Source organism: Styela clava, chromosome 8 (assembly GCF_964204865.1).
Source record: "Styela clava chromosome 8, kaStyClav1.hap1.2, whole genome shotgun sequence".
Taxonomy (NCBI): domain Eukaryota; kingdom Metazoa; phylum Chordata; class Ascidiacea; order Stolidobranchia; family Styelidae; genus Styela; species Styela clava.
The window spans coordinates 2,417,773-2,433,627 of NC_135257.1; the positions used below are offsets into that span (position 1 = coordinate 2,417,773).

The 15,855-nt window shown below is 34.5% G+C and overlaps 3 protein-coding genes across 4 annotated transcripts; 2 read left to right on the forward strand and 1 right to left on the reverse strand.

Moving 5' to 3' along the window:
* Window positions 1–538: 538 nt before the first annotated feature.
* LOC120346021 (transmembrane reductase CYB561D2-like) lies at window positions 539–3,222 on the reverse strand. Of its 2 annotated transcripts, none has more exons than XM_039415654.2 (2): window positions 2,893–3,222; window positions 539–2,344 (listed from the first exon to the last, which is right to left on the reverse strand). In XM_039415654.2, exons 1-2 carry the CDS (start codon window positions 3,176–3,178, stop codon window positions 1,800–1,802), a joined length of 831 nt encoding a protein of 276 aa, XP_039271588.2. In that variant the 5' UTR covers window positions 3,179–3,222; the 3' UTR covers window positions 539–1,799. The 2 variants fall into 2 exon arrangements, with proteins under 2 accessions (XP_039271588.2, XP_077971506.1); XM_078115380.1 differs by lacking the exon at window positions 2,893–3,222 and adding an exon at window positions 2,686–2,826.
* A 2,793-nt stretch (window positions 3,223–6,015) lies between these two features.
* Window positions 6,016–8,828, forward strand: LOC120345832 (uncharacterized). Its single transcript, XM_039415392.2, has 5 exons — window positions 6,016–6,201; window positions 6,783–6,917; window positions 7,310–7,403; window positions 7,763–7,962; window positions 8,368–8,828. Exons 1-5 carry the CDS (start codon window positions 6,091–6,093, stop codon window positions 8,515–8,517), a joined length of 690 nt encoding a protein of 229 aa, XP_039271326.2. The 5' UTR covers window positions 6,016–6,090; the 3' UTR covers window positions 8,518–8,828.
* Window positions 8,829–10,101: 1,273 nt separating this feature from the next.
* LOC120346578 (uncharacterized) lies at window positions 10,102–12,869 on the forward strand. Its single transcript, XM_039416341.2, has 5 exons — window positions 10,102–10,498; window positions 10,802–10,936; window positions 11,024–11,117; window positions 12,093–12,298; window positions 12,595–12,869. The coding sequence occupies exons 1-5, from the start codon at window positions 10,112–10,114 to the stop codon at window positions 12,745–12,747; spliced, it is 975 nt and encodes a 324-aa protein (XP_039272275.2). The 5' UTR covers window positions 10,102–10,111; the 3' UTR covers window positions 12,748–12,869.
* The last annotated feature ends 2,986 nt before the right edge of the window (window positions 12,870–15,855 follow it).

Genomic DNA, 15,855 nt, shown 5'->3' on the forward strand with positions numbered 1-15,855 from the left:
AAACTGGGGGGCGCGGGAGCTCACAAGATGCCTATTTGAAATTCCATGCAACCCTCATTTTTGTTGCTTTGTGACAATGTAATTTGTCTATAAGCATGCACAATAACTTTTTTCACAATGTCACATTAACGCGTCAGTTGTGAATTAAATAACTTAATTGTCATTATGTCTTTCGAAGACCTTCAGTTTAGTTGCAACAATGAAAATTGATACTGCAAATGCTGCGATAGACTAGTCGAAAATTATCTCTCATTACCTGTAAGCGGCACGCGGTTTAGCGTTCTCAATAAAAATGATAGTTTTGATGATGTGAGCCAGTTTGTAAAGGAAATGGATTTTTGCATAGCTCAGTGGTGATAGGATTTACATATTTATCCGGGGGAGCGGAAAGCCGATAATACGACTTAATCATATTGCGAACCACGGCCTCTCGCCCAGTTACCATTCCATGTTGGGTATGGGTAGTAAACAATTGATTTTACGTATGTTATGTAGAAGTTTCAGCCGAAAATACATTGAAGCGCAAAAAAAGCATACGTTTATTGTGTTTAGTTTTATTCCAGTTTGTCTTTACCAGATATTGCAAAATGAACGAAAAAACGAGAATGTATGATGACGATTATCGTAAGTAAGGCTTCGTCATAAGACAGTGAATAAGAACAAGTCGTGCTCTGATGCATTTTATGCCTGAAAGATCCGAGCAATTACGCTACGAGAAGAACTCGCTTACAGTGCCATCTTTAAACAAAGCAATCTGCCCATCACAAAAACATTTGGCTTTTTTTCAAATCAAATAAGGGGAAGTTTTTAAAGTTTTCCAAAAAGGGGCGTGGCTCAGAAAGTTTAAGAACAACTGCTATAAAACCTTGATAAACTTTTATTTGCATCATTTTAATGGCAAAGGTCGGTATTCAATAAAGTCAGCTGAAAGTTAACCAAATGGACTACAAGTGAAATAATTTACGACTCCAAAACTCTTGTCAGTTCAGTATTGAAATTCAACAGAAACAATGGGTATTCAAATTCATTTACCAGTATATTTAAACTGCAGCATTCAAATCATCTACCAATATATTAAACTATCCCTAAAATCAAACATTTGAAAGCCAGGTATCGAAATCTTCAAGTGAAACAAATAAAGGTTTGGAAACAAAGGTAATGAATATTTTACCACAAAGTTGAATTTAAAAGTTTAATATTTTGCCACATTGTATTCACATCATAAAAATTTAAATACATGAATATACTAAAAATTTGTTTATCAAATCAATCACAAACACCTGGCCCATGTGTCCAGTTTCATTTTTTCATAGAATCTTTATGTAAAGAATTTAGCCATGAATTTGTTGAATATCACACTAAAACTTTAGAAAGGAGAGCCCTGAAACATGTGTGGAAAAGAATGTGTTCCATTTGGATGATAGAATGCAATATTTACACCATAGCGAATGAGCATTTCACATTTTCCAACAAGTCTATGCTTATTTTCAGAATCAAAACTCAATGGGGAACATTGATATTTACATTAAGCCATTGCACATGCTCTTAATTGTGATATGCGATTGGTTGAATGGTAGCATATGATATCATTTGTACATTATAGAGTTTATAATTACAACAATTATCAATAACGAAGTTCAAACCATAAGTTGGGAATATTTGAAGATGTCATTAATTAAAATTCATTTGAATTTAGTTCAAATAAGCTAAAAATATGAAACAAAACAATGGCACATGATACAAGTTTCTGTTTCTGCAATATCTACTTTTGATTAAAAACAAATTAAAAGTATAAAAAATCAAATGGCAGGCTTCCTGGTTTTAGGTAAATATGCAGTTGTAACCTGATTCATAATCACAAGTGTGAGCCAACCAACACAAAACATGCTGAGATACCAAGTAAACCCAGATACATTGCCAGTGAACCAATTTGAAAATAATCCAAGTGCAATAGTGCAGCATGCGAGAGTGAAACCCAGTAGACCAAATGTGGCATGGTATGTCTTCAGTTGCACAAGTTTCCAATTCTTAACTAAACTTGGATAAAGTAAAAATATACCACATGATGCCTGCACAACAATGTATATAACGGTGATTAATCCAAATATTCCATGCCATGATGTAAAATGTGATTTAGAACGTTCGTATTTGTTGTAAAATATAACAACAAATCCAATCAATGCACACAGTACACAGCTGCACTGAAGAATCCAATGAACAGTGACTTTTGTTTTTCTTGATGCACGAAAAAGCAAGCTACTTTCTGGAGAGAAAACCAATATGGCTTCCACCATTAAAGTTGTAAAAGCGATTGTCATCAAGGTAGGATGCCACGAAAACAAGCCTGTAAGGTTTCAGAAATATACTTATTAATCATTGTACGCATAAATATAACATGGGGATTGGTATCATCAGGCTTGGCGAATACAACTGATAACTGTGAGAGTAGCCTATAGACTTGAAAACATGAAATGATTATTTTCAAGTAGACTATGCAATTTTATTACCACAAGGACAGTCAGAAATGGAACACCATACTTGATTTGTGAATGACACGTTATATCAATATAGAACTTTATATAACAAATTTTGAAAATTGAATACATATATCATCATATTTCCAGAAATAACCTAAAACATAAATGTTGCCACTGCCAGATAACCACTACTGCACTATAAACTTACTTGCAAGACCTTCTATCATATATTTCGTTACATATGATCACATTGCTGATTATGAAAAAACTGATATTTATTACCGTACCTACTATCTTACATTGCCGTACGCCATAACATCCTATAACTGTATAACGGTACAATCACTGAATCATCTTTGACCATAAAATACAAAATGACAAGACTGCGATAACAGTCCACTGTTACGGTACTTACTTGATCCTGGGCTGGCCAGATATATTATAAATGCTGGGAAAGCAATTGCAATCAAATGAGCAACCATTGCACTTATAATTCGTAAGGTCCTTAAAACTTTTTCGCTTTTGCTTCTTTGATTAGTCTTCTTTGACGCATTTGCACCACGAATAAGTGGTTGGTTCATTGATGAAAAATCGGACTTTTTAATAGATAACATAAAAGTTGTCCACAGTGTTCCAAGTCTGTCACTCCGGTTAACACTGTAAAATAAACTCCAGAATAACAGAAAAGTAAATGCTAACATCGCCCACTAGAGCTAACCATATATATAGCCATACAACCCGCCAGGTGGTTCCGAGGGAATTCGCAACCTCAATCGCGACTGAATTTTATTGTGCACATGAGTTCTCAACAAAGCATGCCCTCCCTCAATACGGTATTAAATGCCAATGTGGAAATGGTTGAGAGGGTTGTTCTTCCGTGACAACGTGAGTTTTTGGACACGTTTAGTGGACGTAACGATCGTTTTGTTGTCATGTTGTTCTTGTTCTTGTTGGACACGTTTAGAGGACATAACGATCGTTTTGTTGTTATGTTGTTCTTGTTCTTGTTGTTGTTTGACACTTTTTGGACACCTAGTGGAAATATTAAAAAAGCGCTTTTCTCTTTGATCGCTAGACCACTTGCTTTGAAATTTTTAGTGGTAAAGATGAAATTTTTCTCCAGAAGGCTACTTTTATTTATTTCAAATATTTCTGTTAGCTCTGTGAGATTTGTTTTTGTTTGCCATGACGTCACCGAACGTTCTGCGGACATCGGACGCCATTTTGTTTCCTACTGTACTGCTTCGCTTGGTGTGAATATATTTGTAGACTGTGATCTTACGGTACGGTAAACCGTATACTGTACTGCGAACAGACGTGTCCATATATTTGGGCGTAGCTCTCTTGTTTCTTTCTAATGATGGTTTATTGAAAGCAAGTCATTCAAAACATTTAATTAAGTATGGGAGAAAAACAGGTACTACAATTAAGTTAGTATGAAACAAATAGATCCAACCTAGATACCGGTGTTCCAATATTATTATTTATTTATGGCAATTTTCAAGATTTTGTTTTGAGATCAACATCATTTGTGAATATTATTTTATTTACGCTTGCATGTTGCATTCAAGTTTTATTCATAAAATATGTGGCATATATAAAAATGCGGATCACTTCCAAATATTGATATATAAACACTATTCGAAAACACTTGTTTTTATGCGTCATAGAATCTACAATCTCTACGCAAATTTGAACCACACTTTGAACGCATTTATAATATCTCTGAATGTTAAGATTCCTATTTCACTATTCATTCACGAGAATGGTACCGTAATGAGATAAATAAATTCTCTGACTAACTTGAAGTTTTGTATGAATGATTTTGATGTTAAACGCGATAAAGGATACGCCAAGCGTTATCGGCACCAAACTGTAATCTACTGCCTCGCTAATTCAGGATGATGTTATTAATGAATACGCGGAACAATATCGCCGTCTTAGATATTCACGAGGACTGGCAAATGTTTTTTTATTAGTGGATGTAAGTCGGTGAGAGATTGAACCACTTCTATAGCCTATTGCGTGAATCAGATCGCGGTAAAACGTTCTTTATTTCTCAATATATTATGCTCGATTTTTATCAGTTTTTTTTGCAATATAATAGCATACTGTATTTTTTTCCGAATAGAAAAATATTCAATAAAGAAGCAGTATATCGGTAAATATATGTCAAAAATGCCTGTATGAATGACAATGCAGCAGTACGATTTGACAATTAAATATGCTCGCCAAGCCACACAAAAGATTCCGCAGCCAAATAACAAAAGTAAAGAACTAAATAATGCATCAGAAGACAAAGAGTGGTGGTGCGTAATACGTTTTTACATCCTGTGGGCCTACCTGCCATCATAACTGGTCTAAATCTAAACTAAGACGTACATAGCCTTTTTACGATCACGTGCCACTTAACCACCCTATATTCTAAACACGTACCTATTCTTCCGGAGAACGATTAACTTAATAACGAGAATATCTGTCAGATACCGAAGACTTATCGATCGAAAGTTAGGGGATCTCCTACGTTACGCAACTCTATCAATTAGATTAGGCAATCAAGCATATTGACTAGTTGTGGCAACAATATACGTTTCACGCAGTCATCACGAATTGCCATCAAAGCATCCTTTCTGTCACATGACGAATGATATGGATATTAAGCTTGTGTTGTATACTTTTGTAGCTTTGTATATTGGATTATCAGAAACCGCTTCCACGAAAAACATCAGAATCAACGCGACATTTGCGGTAGGTCTTTAATTTTTTATTTATAAAAAATTTATTTATTAAAATCGATAAGTAATAACAGAATCAAATTTTATTCGGGACATGATATATATATATAAATCCACATCCAAATTGCGTCTGATCACGCCGTTTTTTCCCCGCGATTGGCAATGCTTTCCAGTAAGCAAATGCCATTGCTTGGATTTAATAGTCCTCATTTAACAAAAAAGCGTTTCTCTAAAATGAGCATCACTGAACCTTAAGATGAAAAAAACTTAGTAGGCTATATTGCGACATCGGCCGTTCGACCGAAAATTGAACGCTTCGAGAGTTTCAACTTACGACTAAGAAATTGTGCCGTTCGCGCATCAGCCTGGATTAACAAGGCATCGAAAAAGACGAAAAGTTTCGTCACCCCCGGCCCAAAACAAAATTGGTTGATGAGAAGCAAACGAAGACTTGAAAACGAGATTATTTTACGGCGGAAGAGCTGTGGTTTACAAAAATGACTTGGTCTATTAACCCGTGATGTGGCAATTCGTGACTTAGGATCTTACCGACGAAGTATTTTACTGTGTACGTTCGTAAATATTTGAATAAATTAGTCTTGATGAAATTTACTCCCCCAAAGAATCTCTTTTACTCGTTAATGTGTTATTACCACTGAATTTTTCTCTTTGTTTTTTTTAGCTGTTTTTTGCGAATCAAATACGAATGCTAGTTTTAACTGTGTTGAAGTGTTTGGTTTGCATTATTGTAACAACAATTCGTATGTTACGCAACTCTATCAATTAGATAGGGTAACCACGCATAATGACTAGTTGTGGCAACAATATACGTTTCACGCAGTCATCACGAATTGCTATCAAAGCATCCTTTCTGTCACATGACGAATGATATGGAGATTAAGCTTGTGTTGTATACTTTTGTAGCTTTGTATATTGGATTATCAGAAACCGCTTCCACGAAAAACATCAGAATCAACGCGACATCTGCGGTAGGTTTTTAATTTTTCATTTATAATTGACTTCTTCCAATGTGAGTTGATTAAAGCGTGGAACGGCTGGTAGTTCCAATCAAAAATGTTTCCGACGCATTTTTCCGAATTGAATTAATTGAAATCATCGTGTCAACAACCAATTCCTGTATATACTCTACACAGACACGACGTTAAATGATAAAATACTTTGTTTAACAAATAGCAGTCGTTTATAGTGGGATATGCTTTTGAGTCGGTTCATTCCACTGTTTGCTTGTGAATTAGTACATATGGACCCAACATTTGTAGTTTATATATAAGAACGAGAGAGATGTCTGGTTCAGGGGTTTACCTGAAGATGTCATTTGAACCAATGTTTACGTGTCAGATTTAAATCATTAATAATCCCCGGTTTGAGGTATGATTCACCATCATAATTCGAGCCATCAAGTTTGTGGAGCTGATCACAACGATGCCGGATGCATCCTTCAGATCAAATTCAGGTCGTCGAATGAATAGAATACTGATTCATATACTTTGATAGCCATGGCTTTGTGCTGTGATTACTGAATGAGATTTAAAAACTATTTATATTATAGGTGTTTTTTGACATTACAAAACCAACAAAATCTAGTAATTATACACAAAATGAAACAGTGAAAATCGTTATCGGACTCTTTGATGAAGAAGTGCCTAAAACAACAAAAAACTTTCGCACATTATGCACTGGGGAGGTTAGTACACACAATAAATTGGTATACTCCTAACCCATTTGCCTAAATTGTAATGTGTATAAATTACAACAACTTGTGTTCATTTCGATATTCAAAAAAGACGAAGCTGCAAACTGTAAATTTTTGTTCATTTCTCATACTATTTTATTTCCACTATATCTACCGAGCGTTTCAATGGATACGCAGAGAGGCAGACGAATATAAATTAGCATTTATTTTTTAAATATATAAGAAATACATAATTGTAACATTTATTAGAATATAGTACCTAGATTTTGATTATTGTCACTGACTCATCGTTGGTGCCAACTGCCAAAAGCATTGTCAAGGTAATTTATTTTATCTGATTTTCTTCCCTCGTCCTAGATTCTCATTACATTTTTTATTTTTAGCTCGGTATAGGTTACAAGGGATCAACGTTTCACAGGGTTATCGATGGATTTATGATACAAGGAGGAGATTATGAATTCGGAGATGGAACTGGAGGTAATACACAGGATAACCGGGAACAAAGAACGTATCCTCCCCTTTTTTCGAGTTTAAAGTAACAATGGTTCATGCAAAAGTTGCATTATATTTCGTGATAATAGTGGGCTTTTTGGCCATGTACATCATTTGCGAAGCTTTCAACAAAAAAATCTTGAGAGCGATAATTTTTCGTTTGCAGTAACACTATGTCTAAAATTAAAAGAATAATGGATGGAAAGTGTATGACATATTTCCGCATACAGCATCGAGTGTGGTGATCATATTCAATATTACAAGTTAAATCTTCTATTCATAAAACGTAATATTCCCTTCTTTATATGGCTTTACCTTATTTTTCGTGATTGTTTTAACTTCAGGTAAAAGTATTTACAAGGAGCTTGGAGATTTTGGATTTTTTGACGACGAAAATTTTAAAATTGACCACTCCGCTCCTGAGTTCGTAAGTATGGCCAACGCCGGTCCAAACACGAATGGTGCTCAATTTTTCATTCTTCTCGAACCTGCGCTTTGGCTCGACAATCGACATGTTGTTTTCGGTAAAGTACTGGAAGGAGAGGTAAGACCTTCTTTAAACATTGAAGTTAGAATCTATGGTGGGCAAATATTGTACAAGTTGGCCAAATGCTCGTGATTTTACGTGATGAAGCATACGACAGATTCTTAACACAAATGAAGAGTTGGCTCACATGAATTACAGTATATACTGAAATATACATCGATGATAAAATATAGTATAAAACATAACTGTATTCAAAATCTGATGTTTCAAATAAATTCCACCTTGCAAGTTTCAACTAAATAATTCATTTGTTTTTGCTTTATTTGAGTTATCAAATATTCAACCCATAAGATCATACGCTGTAATGCGAGTCATTAATCATTTCAAAACTTCGTATATTTTTATCCCTAAAAATTATTCATTTATTTATATACATAAAATTGACATATTGATATGTTTCAGAAATACGTTAAAGAAATCGGCAAGATTCCGGTGGGCAAAGAAGACAGGCCTAAATATCCCATTGTAATATCAAAATGTGGAACGTACGACTTGAAGAGGCCAATACCCATTGATGGATCTAGTACAACTTTTGTACATGGCGAACTTTGAGTTCAATCGCAAAGACAATAATAAATGTGAATATTGACGTATACATTACGTGTGCCAATCACTGAATAAATAGTTAGAGCATTTAATGCGGTTGTGTGTAGAAATATTAGTCTTACGGGCGATTGACTCGTGACCATTTTGTGGCCTATACTACAAGAATTTATTATATTTGAAAATGGTTTCGTCAAATTTATAAATATGTCTTGCAAGATCGTGTAAAATCTTGTTATTATTTTGTTCGCTTTATCATTTAGTATGTTATGGTATATTGCAAAAACACGAGTTATTGACGCTTCGAGCTTATAAATTCATTATTTATTCTTCTTCGTCGTGTTTCGCCATGGAAAAGGAGCAAGTGCGAGATGTATCAAAGGGTGCATATCAGTCTGAAAATTTAAAATCCGGGGGCGGGAGGGAGGTGTTAATAGCAGTAGTGTTATTCATCGTATTTGCGCGAACATGTTCCTTTGATGTCGTGATAAACAGCAACCCCCGTCTTGTTGTTTTTGTCTTATTAGACGTTAGAAGAACCAAAGCTGGTTATCGAGCATCGACACCCAAGATTCTAATATATACATATATTACTAATATCGCTTTTCGAACCTTGCTTTGCTTTAGTATGAGACTTCAAGATACGCATTCACTTGCGCAGCAGTTGAATATTGGGCCGAGGATTACATATACGGAGTAACGGAGAGCCATCCATCTTTTGCTTTTGGCTAAAGATGTACCAGAACAATATGCAAAAATCATACGCCAGAAAAATGACATTTCTGGCTAATATGGGATTGAGCGTGTTGGCATGCTTTCATGTTGTCACAATATGTGTATATTAATTCTGTAGGCTGTTTATTCATAAGTTTAGAAAGAAAAAATTTCTGTTGATGCGACATTTATCTAATACTCGTATTCTGTGACGGGCCACCCTGGCCGAATGAAAATATATGGTCGCAAATATGGTGTATTTATATAACCGCAAATTGGTGCATTTCACAGATAATCCAATGAAGTTGAAAATAATCCAATAAAGTTGGTCTACTGAATTTTTCCATTGAGAGTTTCCGACCACCGCACTCGGGTTGTCTGTGAGCTCTCATATATATACAGTTTGCGTAACTTGGAAAAAAATAATTTTTGCTGCCAAAATTTTTTAATTAAACGGTTGAATTCACCATCACCTGAATGCTTCTGGTATTTTTGTGATTTTACGATGTAATGATTCCTACACTTCCGAGTGTGCATCGCCTTGGCAAGAAAAAAAAAATTCTCATGCTTGAATTCATTCTTTTAAAAATGCATTACAAACGAATTGTGACACGTATCCAAAAACTCAAATATTACTTGATTTTAAAAATTCGCTCGCTCTCTGAAGAGGTTATTATTGCAACAATGTATTGATGCTTTGCATTGTCAACTGGTACGTAGTGAGTTGAATAGTCGACGTCGTTGGGTTTGAGTAAACTACTTGGCGAGTCCCCAAAGATGACACGTTATAATGACACGTCATCGAAACACATTATTTCGAATTCAGAAGATAATTTCAAGGCTATCTTCACTCAGTACTGACCTACAACCATAGAAGAAGTCGGATAAAATGAAGTGGTATTTTTTAGTCGTATTTTTGTTTGTTGTATCAATATGTTTGGTGTCTGGAGCAGATAAGCCTAAAGATGATCATCATAAGGACGACCATGAACATCATAAAGATGACCACGAACATCATAAAGATGACCACGAACATCATACAGATGACCACGAACATCATAAGGATGATCACGAACATCACGACGACCACCATGATGAACATCATGACGATAAGCATAATGCTGAACAAAAAGATGGTCACGGTAAAAACGACGATAAAGAATCTAAATCTCTTACAGAAGAAGAACTGGATGAGCATGAGAAAAATAAAGGAAAGGAAAAGGACATGTCAGAAGAAATTCAAACAGAGAATGTTACATATAAAGCCACTTCGGCGGTAAATTTATTCATTTTAATGCATTTTTATGTAATGTAAATCCCAGATCTGTAGATTTTATCGAAAGCGTTAAATAAATTTCAAATTGTTCCGATTCGCTAAAAAATCTGTTTTAATACGTTGTCATTAAGCGCAAGGTCATACAAATTGAACAACCCGATTTTGACAGGTACATCGAAACGTTTTTTTTTTTCGAAAACAAAAAAATGTTTCAAAAAACACGATCGGATTGAAAATCTATGCTAAGGGTAAGAATACAATTCAATGCGAAAATAATTGGGTTGTTTCTTTTCATACTGGTAGGTGTATATGGACATATTGAAACCGGTAGAACACGAAGAAGGTCATAAAAATGAAACAGTAAGACTTATAATTGGATTGTTTGATCAAGATGTTCCCAAGACAGTACAGAATTTCCGAGATCTCTGCACTGGTGCGGTAAGCAGAATTTTTACTCACTTTTAATTTGAAACCAACAGTTTGCTTTAAAATCAGTTGAGATTAAATAAAAATTTATTTCCACAGAAAGGATTTGGATACAAGGATACCCCAATTCATTGTATATACGCATCATTCTTCATACAGGGTGGAGATTGGGAATTTAAGAATGGAACCGGAGGTTATTTTCAATTTGGTCCCGACATTTATTTCTTTTATTATATTTTATTTATTCGTTTCAAAGTTAGTACCATTTGATAAGAATGATCTTGTCAATATGGGGTTTGAGAATTGAAATACGCAGAACCAAATAGATATATGAAAATGTTAAAACATGTTTTGAATTGTTTCACTTTTGCGTTGTTGGATTTTTTTTCAGTATTTTGTTGTAGTTTGAGTATTGTATATATAAATGCACATTTCGCGTGCGAGTTATCACAAATTTCTAATGGATGGATTGTTACCGTGAATAATTTGCACAGAGATAGAACAGATCGTTTTATTCAAACTTTATCGCACTAATGATGTCTCGTGATCAATGAGTAGAGCGTACAGGTGCAAATCGTGTGATGTTGATTTAGGCAACACCTGTGCTGTTGTTACTATCTGAGAGCTTTAGCCATTAATAACTGTCTTCCCACTAAACATAACCAGTAAAACTCTCAATCATTTGAGTGTGTTAATACAAAATACCATTTTCATAGCTAGCAGTCGTCGCGTTTTTTGGAACCTGATAACTGTCAGTCATTTTACATGGCACAGGTTTGTTAACACCTAACCCGAATATGCTCTAACTAAACAGTAAAATAATATTAAAACAATTTAACAAATTGGCGTATTGAAAACTTTTTGCGAATATTTTTTTTTTCTGATAACTTATTTTATTTCATATTGAACCCATCATTTCATTATTTTCTTACTGATGTTCAATATTTTGTCTAAAAAAGTTATCACAAGAAAATATCTTGAATAATGATGTACAAACCACTCCTGCCTAAGAATTACAGAGAAACTCCTTCGCTTAAGTGTGCTGAACTAAATATCAAATTTGATCAGATAGTGTAGAATTTCAAACTAACCATTTCATTTAATAATAACTATGTAACATAAAAAAAATATTTCAAACTTTCTAAGTTTGGCATCTATATGTTTAAAGGAAGAAGTACTTTTAAAAATGAAACAACAGGACAATACTCTTACTTCGAAGCTGAAAACTATAAAATTGAACACAGTGATGCGGGATTTGTGACAACAGCTCCCAGGAAGGAAAACGAACACGGGTCGCAGTTCATCATTACTTGCGAAGAATCCAACTGGATGAATGAACATCACGTCGTGTTTGGAAAAGTGCTTGAGGGACAGGTCGCATATTTTTTTCTACTTTAATAAAAAAGATAAACATGCGCACTCGTAAAATGCAGTAACTGATATTTCAAATACAAATTTTAACAAAAATAAACAAATTTATTCTTGATGTTTCCGAATTTGTACACTGATTAATTTCTGCTTGTACAAACATTTAATATAGTTCGACTGATAAAAAATCAGTTTACTTCCTATTTTGGGGTTCAGGATTATACTTGATTTTGCTAAAACATATTTTTTAAAAACTCCAAAATATTTTGGTCTTGTTTAAAGAAAACTGTTTATTTTTTTAGAAACACATTAACGAGATCTCTTTCATTCACACCGAAGATAATAAGCATGCACCAAAATATCCTGTGATAATTACCGAATGCGGGATTCATAATCTGAAGGAACCCGTACTGGTGACATCGACTAGAACTACCCATTCACATTCTGAGTTATAAAATTTTTCTACGTTACGCAACAATGTGTGTGATGATGAATTGCTCTTGTTTTCAAGAAACTTGTGACATTTTTCTAATGTGTACTGAAGGATGTGGCAAATTTTCATCTTTAGAAAATATAGTAAAATGAAACAAAATTTTTATATGTGTAAGATAATAGTCAAATAGCGAAATGACGAGCTAAAAATATTCATGTTGCTTCGTAAAAGATAATGACTCGAAGAAATATCGGGCTAAGTTTCACATAAACGAGCATGCCAGTCAAGCTAGTAAATAGTCTATGATTTTACAGAGTCCAGTGAATAAGGTCTCAGATTCAGTTGAGAACACTCTCATTCCAAGATAGCCTGTCTCAAACCTCTGTCTCAACCGTGCTTGAGGTTGACCATGCGATACAATCGGGTTGAAAACCTTGTTGATACGCGTATCGACTCGACTAACTATGCCAAGTGTCAGACCAACACAATTCATATTTTCGACTCACTTCAACCTTAACTGGGTTGTGTGGTGTCCTAACTTTAAACTAGTTCATCCATTTATTTATCTGAAGCGAGTAGAACGCCGTGGAGACAGATTAACTTCTCGATTAACATCACGGCAGGGCACATCATAGTAATCGGTGAACGCTCATAACTGTTAAGTTAATGCCCAAATCCCAGTCAATACTGTGTTCACATGAAAAAAAAACTAGCCTGAATTTAAAAATGATTCTATAATAAGCTCTCCTTTTAAAATAAGACCTAGTATATGTATATATTATTTTTTTGAATGAAATTAAAATAATAAGACCCCGTGTTATTTTTGGGGGAACCCGGTATATAGGGTAAGTGAATATGAGGTTGAAATATGATTTTGAGGAGATGAGTTCAGCAACCATTTGGTACACCATTATCCTCCATGGAATTCGAACCTGCACTACACTTTTTTGAAATAAAAATGCGTTATTTATAAGTCAAAGAATATCGGCTTCCACATTTTGTATAAATATTCGAAAATCTCGTAATTCTCTGCTTTATATTTTTTTTTTGATAAATGAAAATAAAAGACATTCCCCCTAAAATAAGTCTTAGTTGAAATAAGACCCTGTCTTATTTTTGAGGGAACACGGTATGTTCTACAAGGTTGGAGTATAGGGGTATCTTCGCGTTCGCAGTCCCGTGTTATTGAATTGACACACGTTACAGAAGTGCAACTCAGATATGAACTCCTCAGAAGTCAATAAGCACGCAATATGTTGCAATGCCAAATGTTCATATGTATTTATTGTGAAGTTACACGGTCGAATTGAATCCAAATAACAGATATATTAAAATATTCACTTGAGCATTAATACAGTTATACCAGAGTGGTTCAAACCAAGGCCCGTGGACACATTTCTTGCGGCCCGGAGAATAACTTTGGAGTATTTTAAAACTATTCCAAATGGGAATAGCTCTTTTCCTAACCCCGACGTCGTGATTGATGTCTGTTAAAATCCCAGAATTTCAATGTTGTATCCATAAACATTAAGACGGTGCCAATATGGGAACAACGACTTGTGATCAGTACAAAGAGAATGAATTGTCTTGTGCAGAGTGCAGACAGGATCAAATCGATGAGATGAGTTGCGCTTTTTATTGTGACGACCCTTGTTTTATCTGTTAGATGCTGTCATGTGATATTATTGCCTTATTTGGTATTGGCGACACTGGGGGCGCTGTGACACTGTCGGTCCTGTTCTTTTGGTTGTAATTATTTCAGCGTCGTATTTTTGGTTGTTATCAGGGAATTAGCTATCAGCACTGTTCAAAGTGTTTTTATTGTGTATATTCTTCTGTTTTCTTGCATTGTGCTGCCTGGTACTTGTCGCTTTGTTGTATGCTTGTCGTTTTGTTTGGAGTATTTGGTTGTGTTGAGATTGTTAATTAATAAATAAAACAAAATATTATAGATTCAGGTGAATATTGAGAGGAAACTTGACGTCATATTGGAAGATATTCTGAACTTGGATTATTATTTCATAGACTGCCGGTACGCTACATTATCTAAACTTCATACCATAAGCTCTCGTCAAGTAACTCTTTATTTGGAGAGACCCTTTGTACCTGTATTTAGTAAACTCCTTTATTTTCAAGCGTTGGCCATGTGACAGCAGTGACGAACCGCGGAGTTGACTCAGCACCGCGCTATTCAGTTTTTTTTTAGCTGCACACGTAGTCTCAACTTAGACGGACTTGTTTGTTTTTCGACGATAGCACCACCCTGTCTTCTCACGCTACAAGTAATAAAATTAGTCAAATATAACCATTCATCATATAATGAGTGTTAAAAAAGGTGACCGAGATAAATTGGGAGGAAACGTATCTTTTTACCCAAAACAACATTTAAACCACAGTGCCTGGTGTGTTTTCGAGCAGGCCTAATATCTGTTACGAAAAAATAAAATTTTCAGGCCACATAACAAAACCAAACACCAGAAAAGATATCGAAGATACCACGGTATTTCTCGAAGAGTAATTTTTAAAATAGCTAAAGGTGTGTTTTTACACCGATGAATTGAATATATAGAAATTGTATTACTGTTATGTTTATAATTAATATCTCAGTCTATGGTTCTCTTCACACAACACATTATTGTCACTTATAGAACTTTTAATTTCCCTGTGATCTTATATTTTATCGTCTGTAAGCACAAAAGAAGATTCAGAACAGATTGAAAGCGTAAATTAATATACTAAATAATAATATATTTGGTATGGAATTCTTATTTTTTCCTTTTCTCTATTTAAAATTTATTTAAATAACTTTCAAATCCCGATTAGAAATTTATCCCTAATCAGATATATATCATTTTTTTTACATAGTGTATATATATATATTTTCATATGTGTATCCTGAGAGTGTAATATTACAGAACCTGTGTTATTAATTTATTTACTTATGTGCTTGCTTTGGGTGGTAACCGACTCAGATGACTGTTAATGGTCGTACCTTTACCACCCAGTCATCTACCAAAACCTATTTTTTTTTTCATTTTGCTATCATATATATATTGTACGTGTTTTCTGGTTTGACGAAACAATAAATTCTCTCTCTCTCTCTTTATATATCCCCCATATAAAACTGATT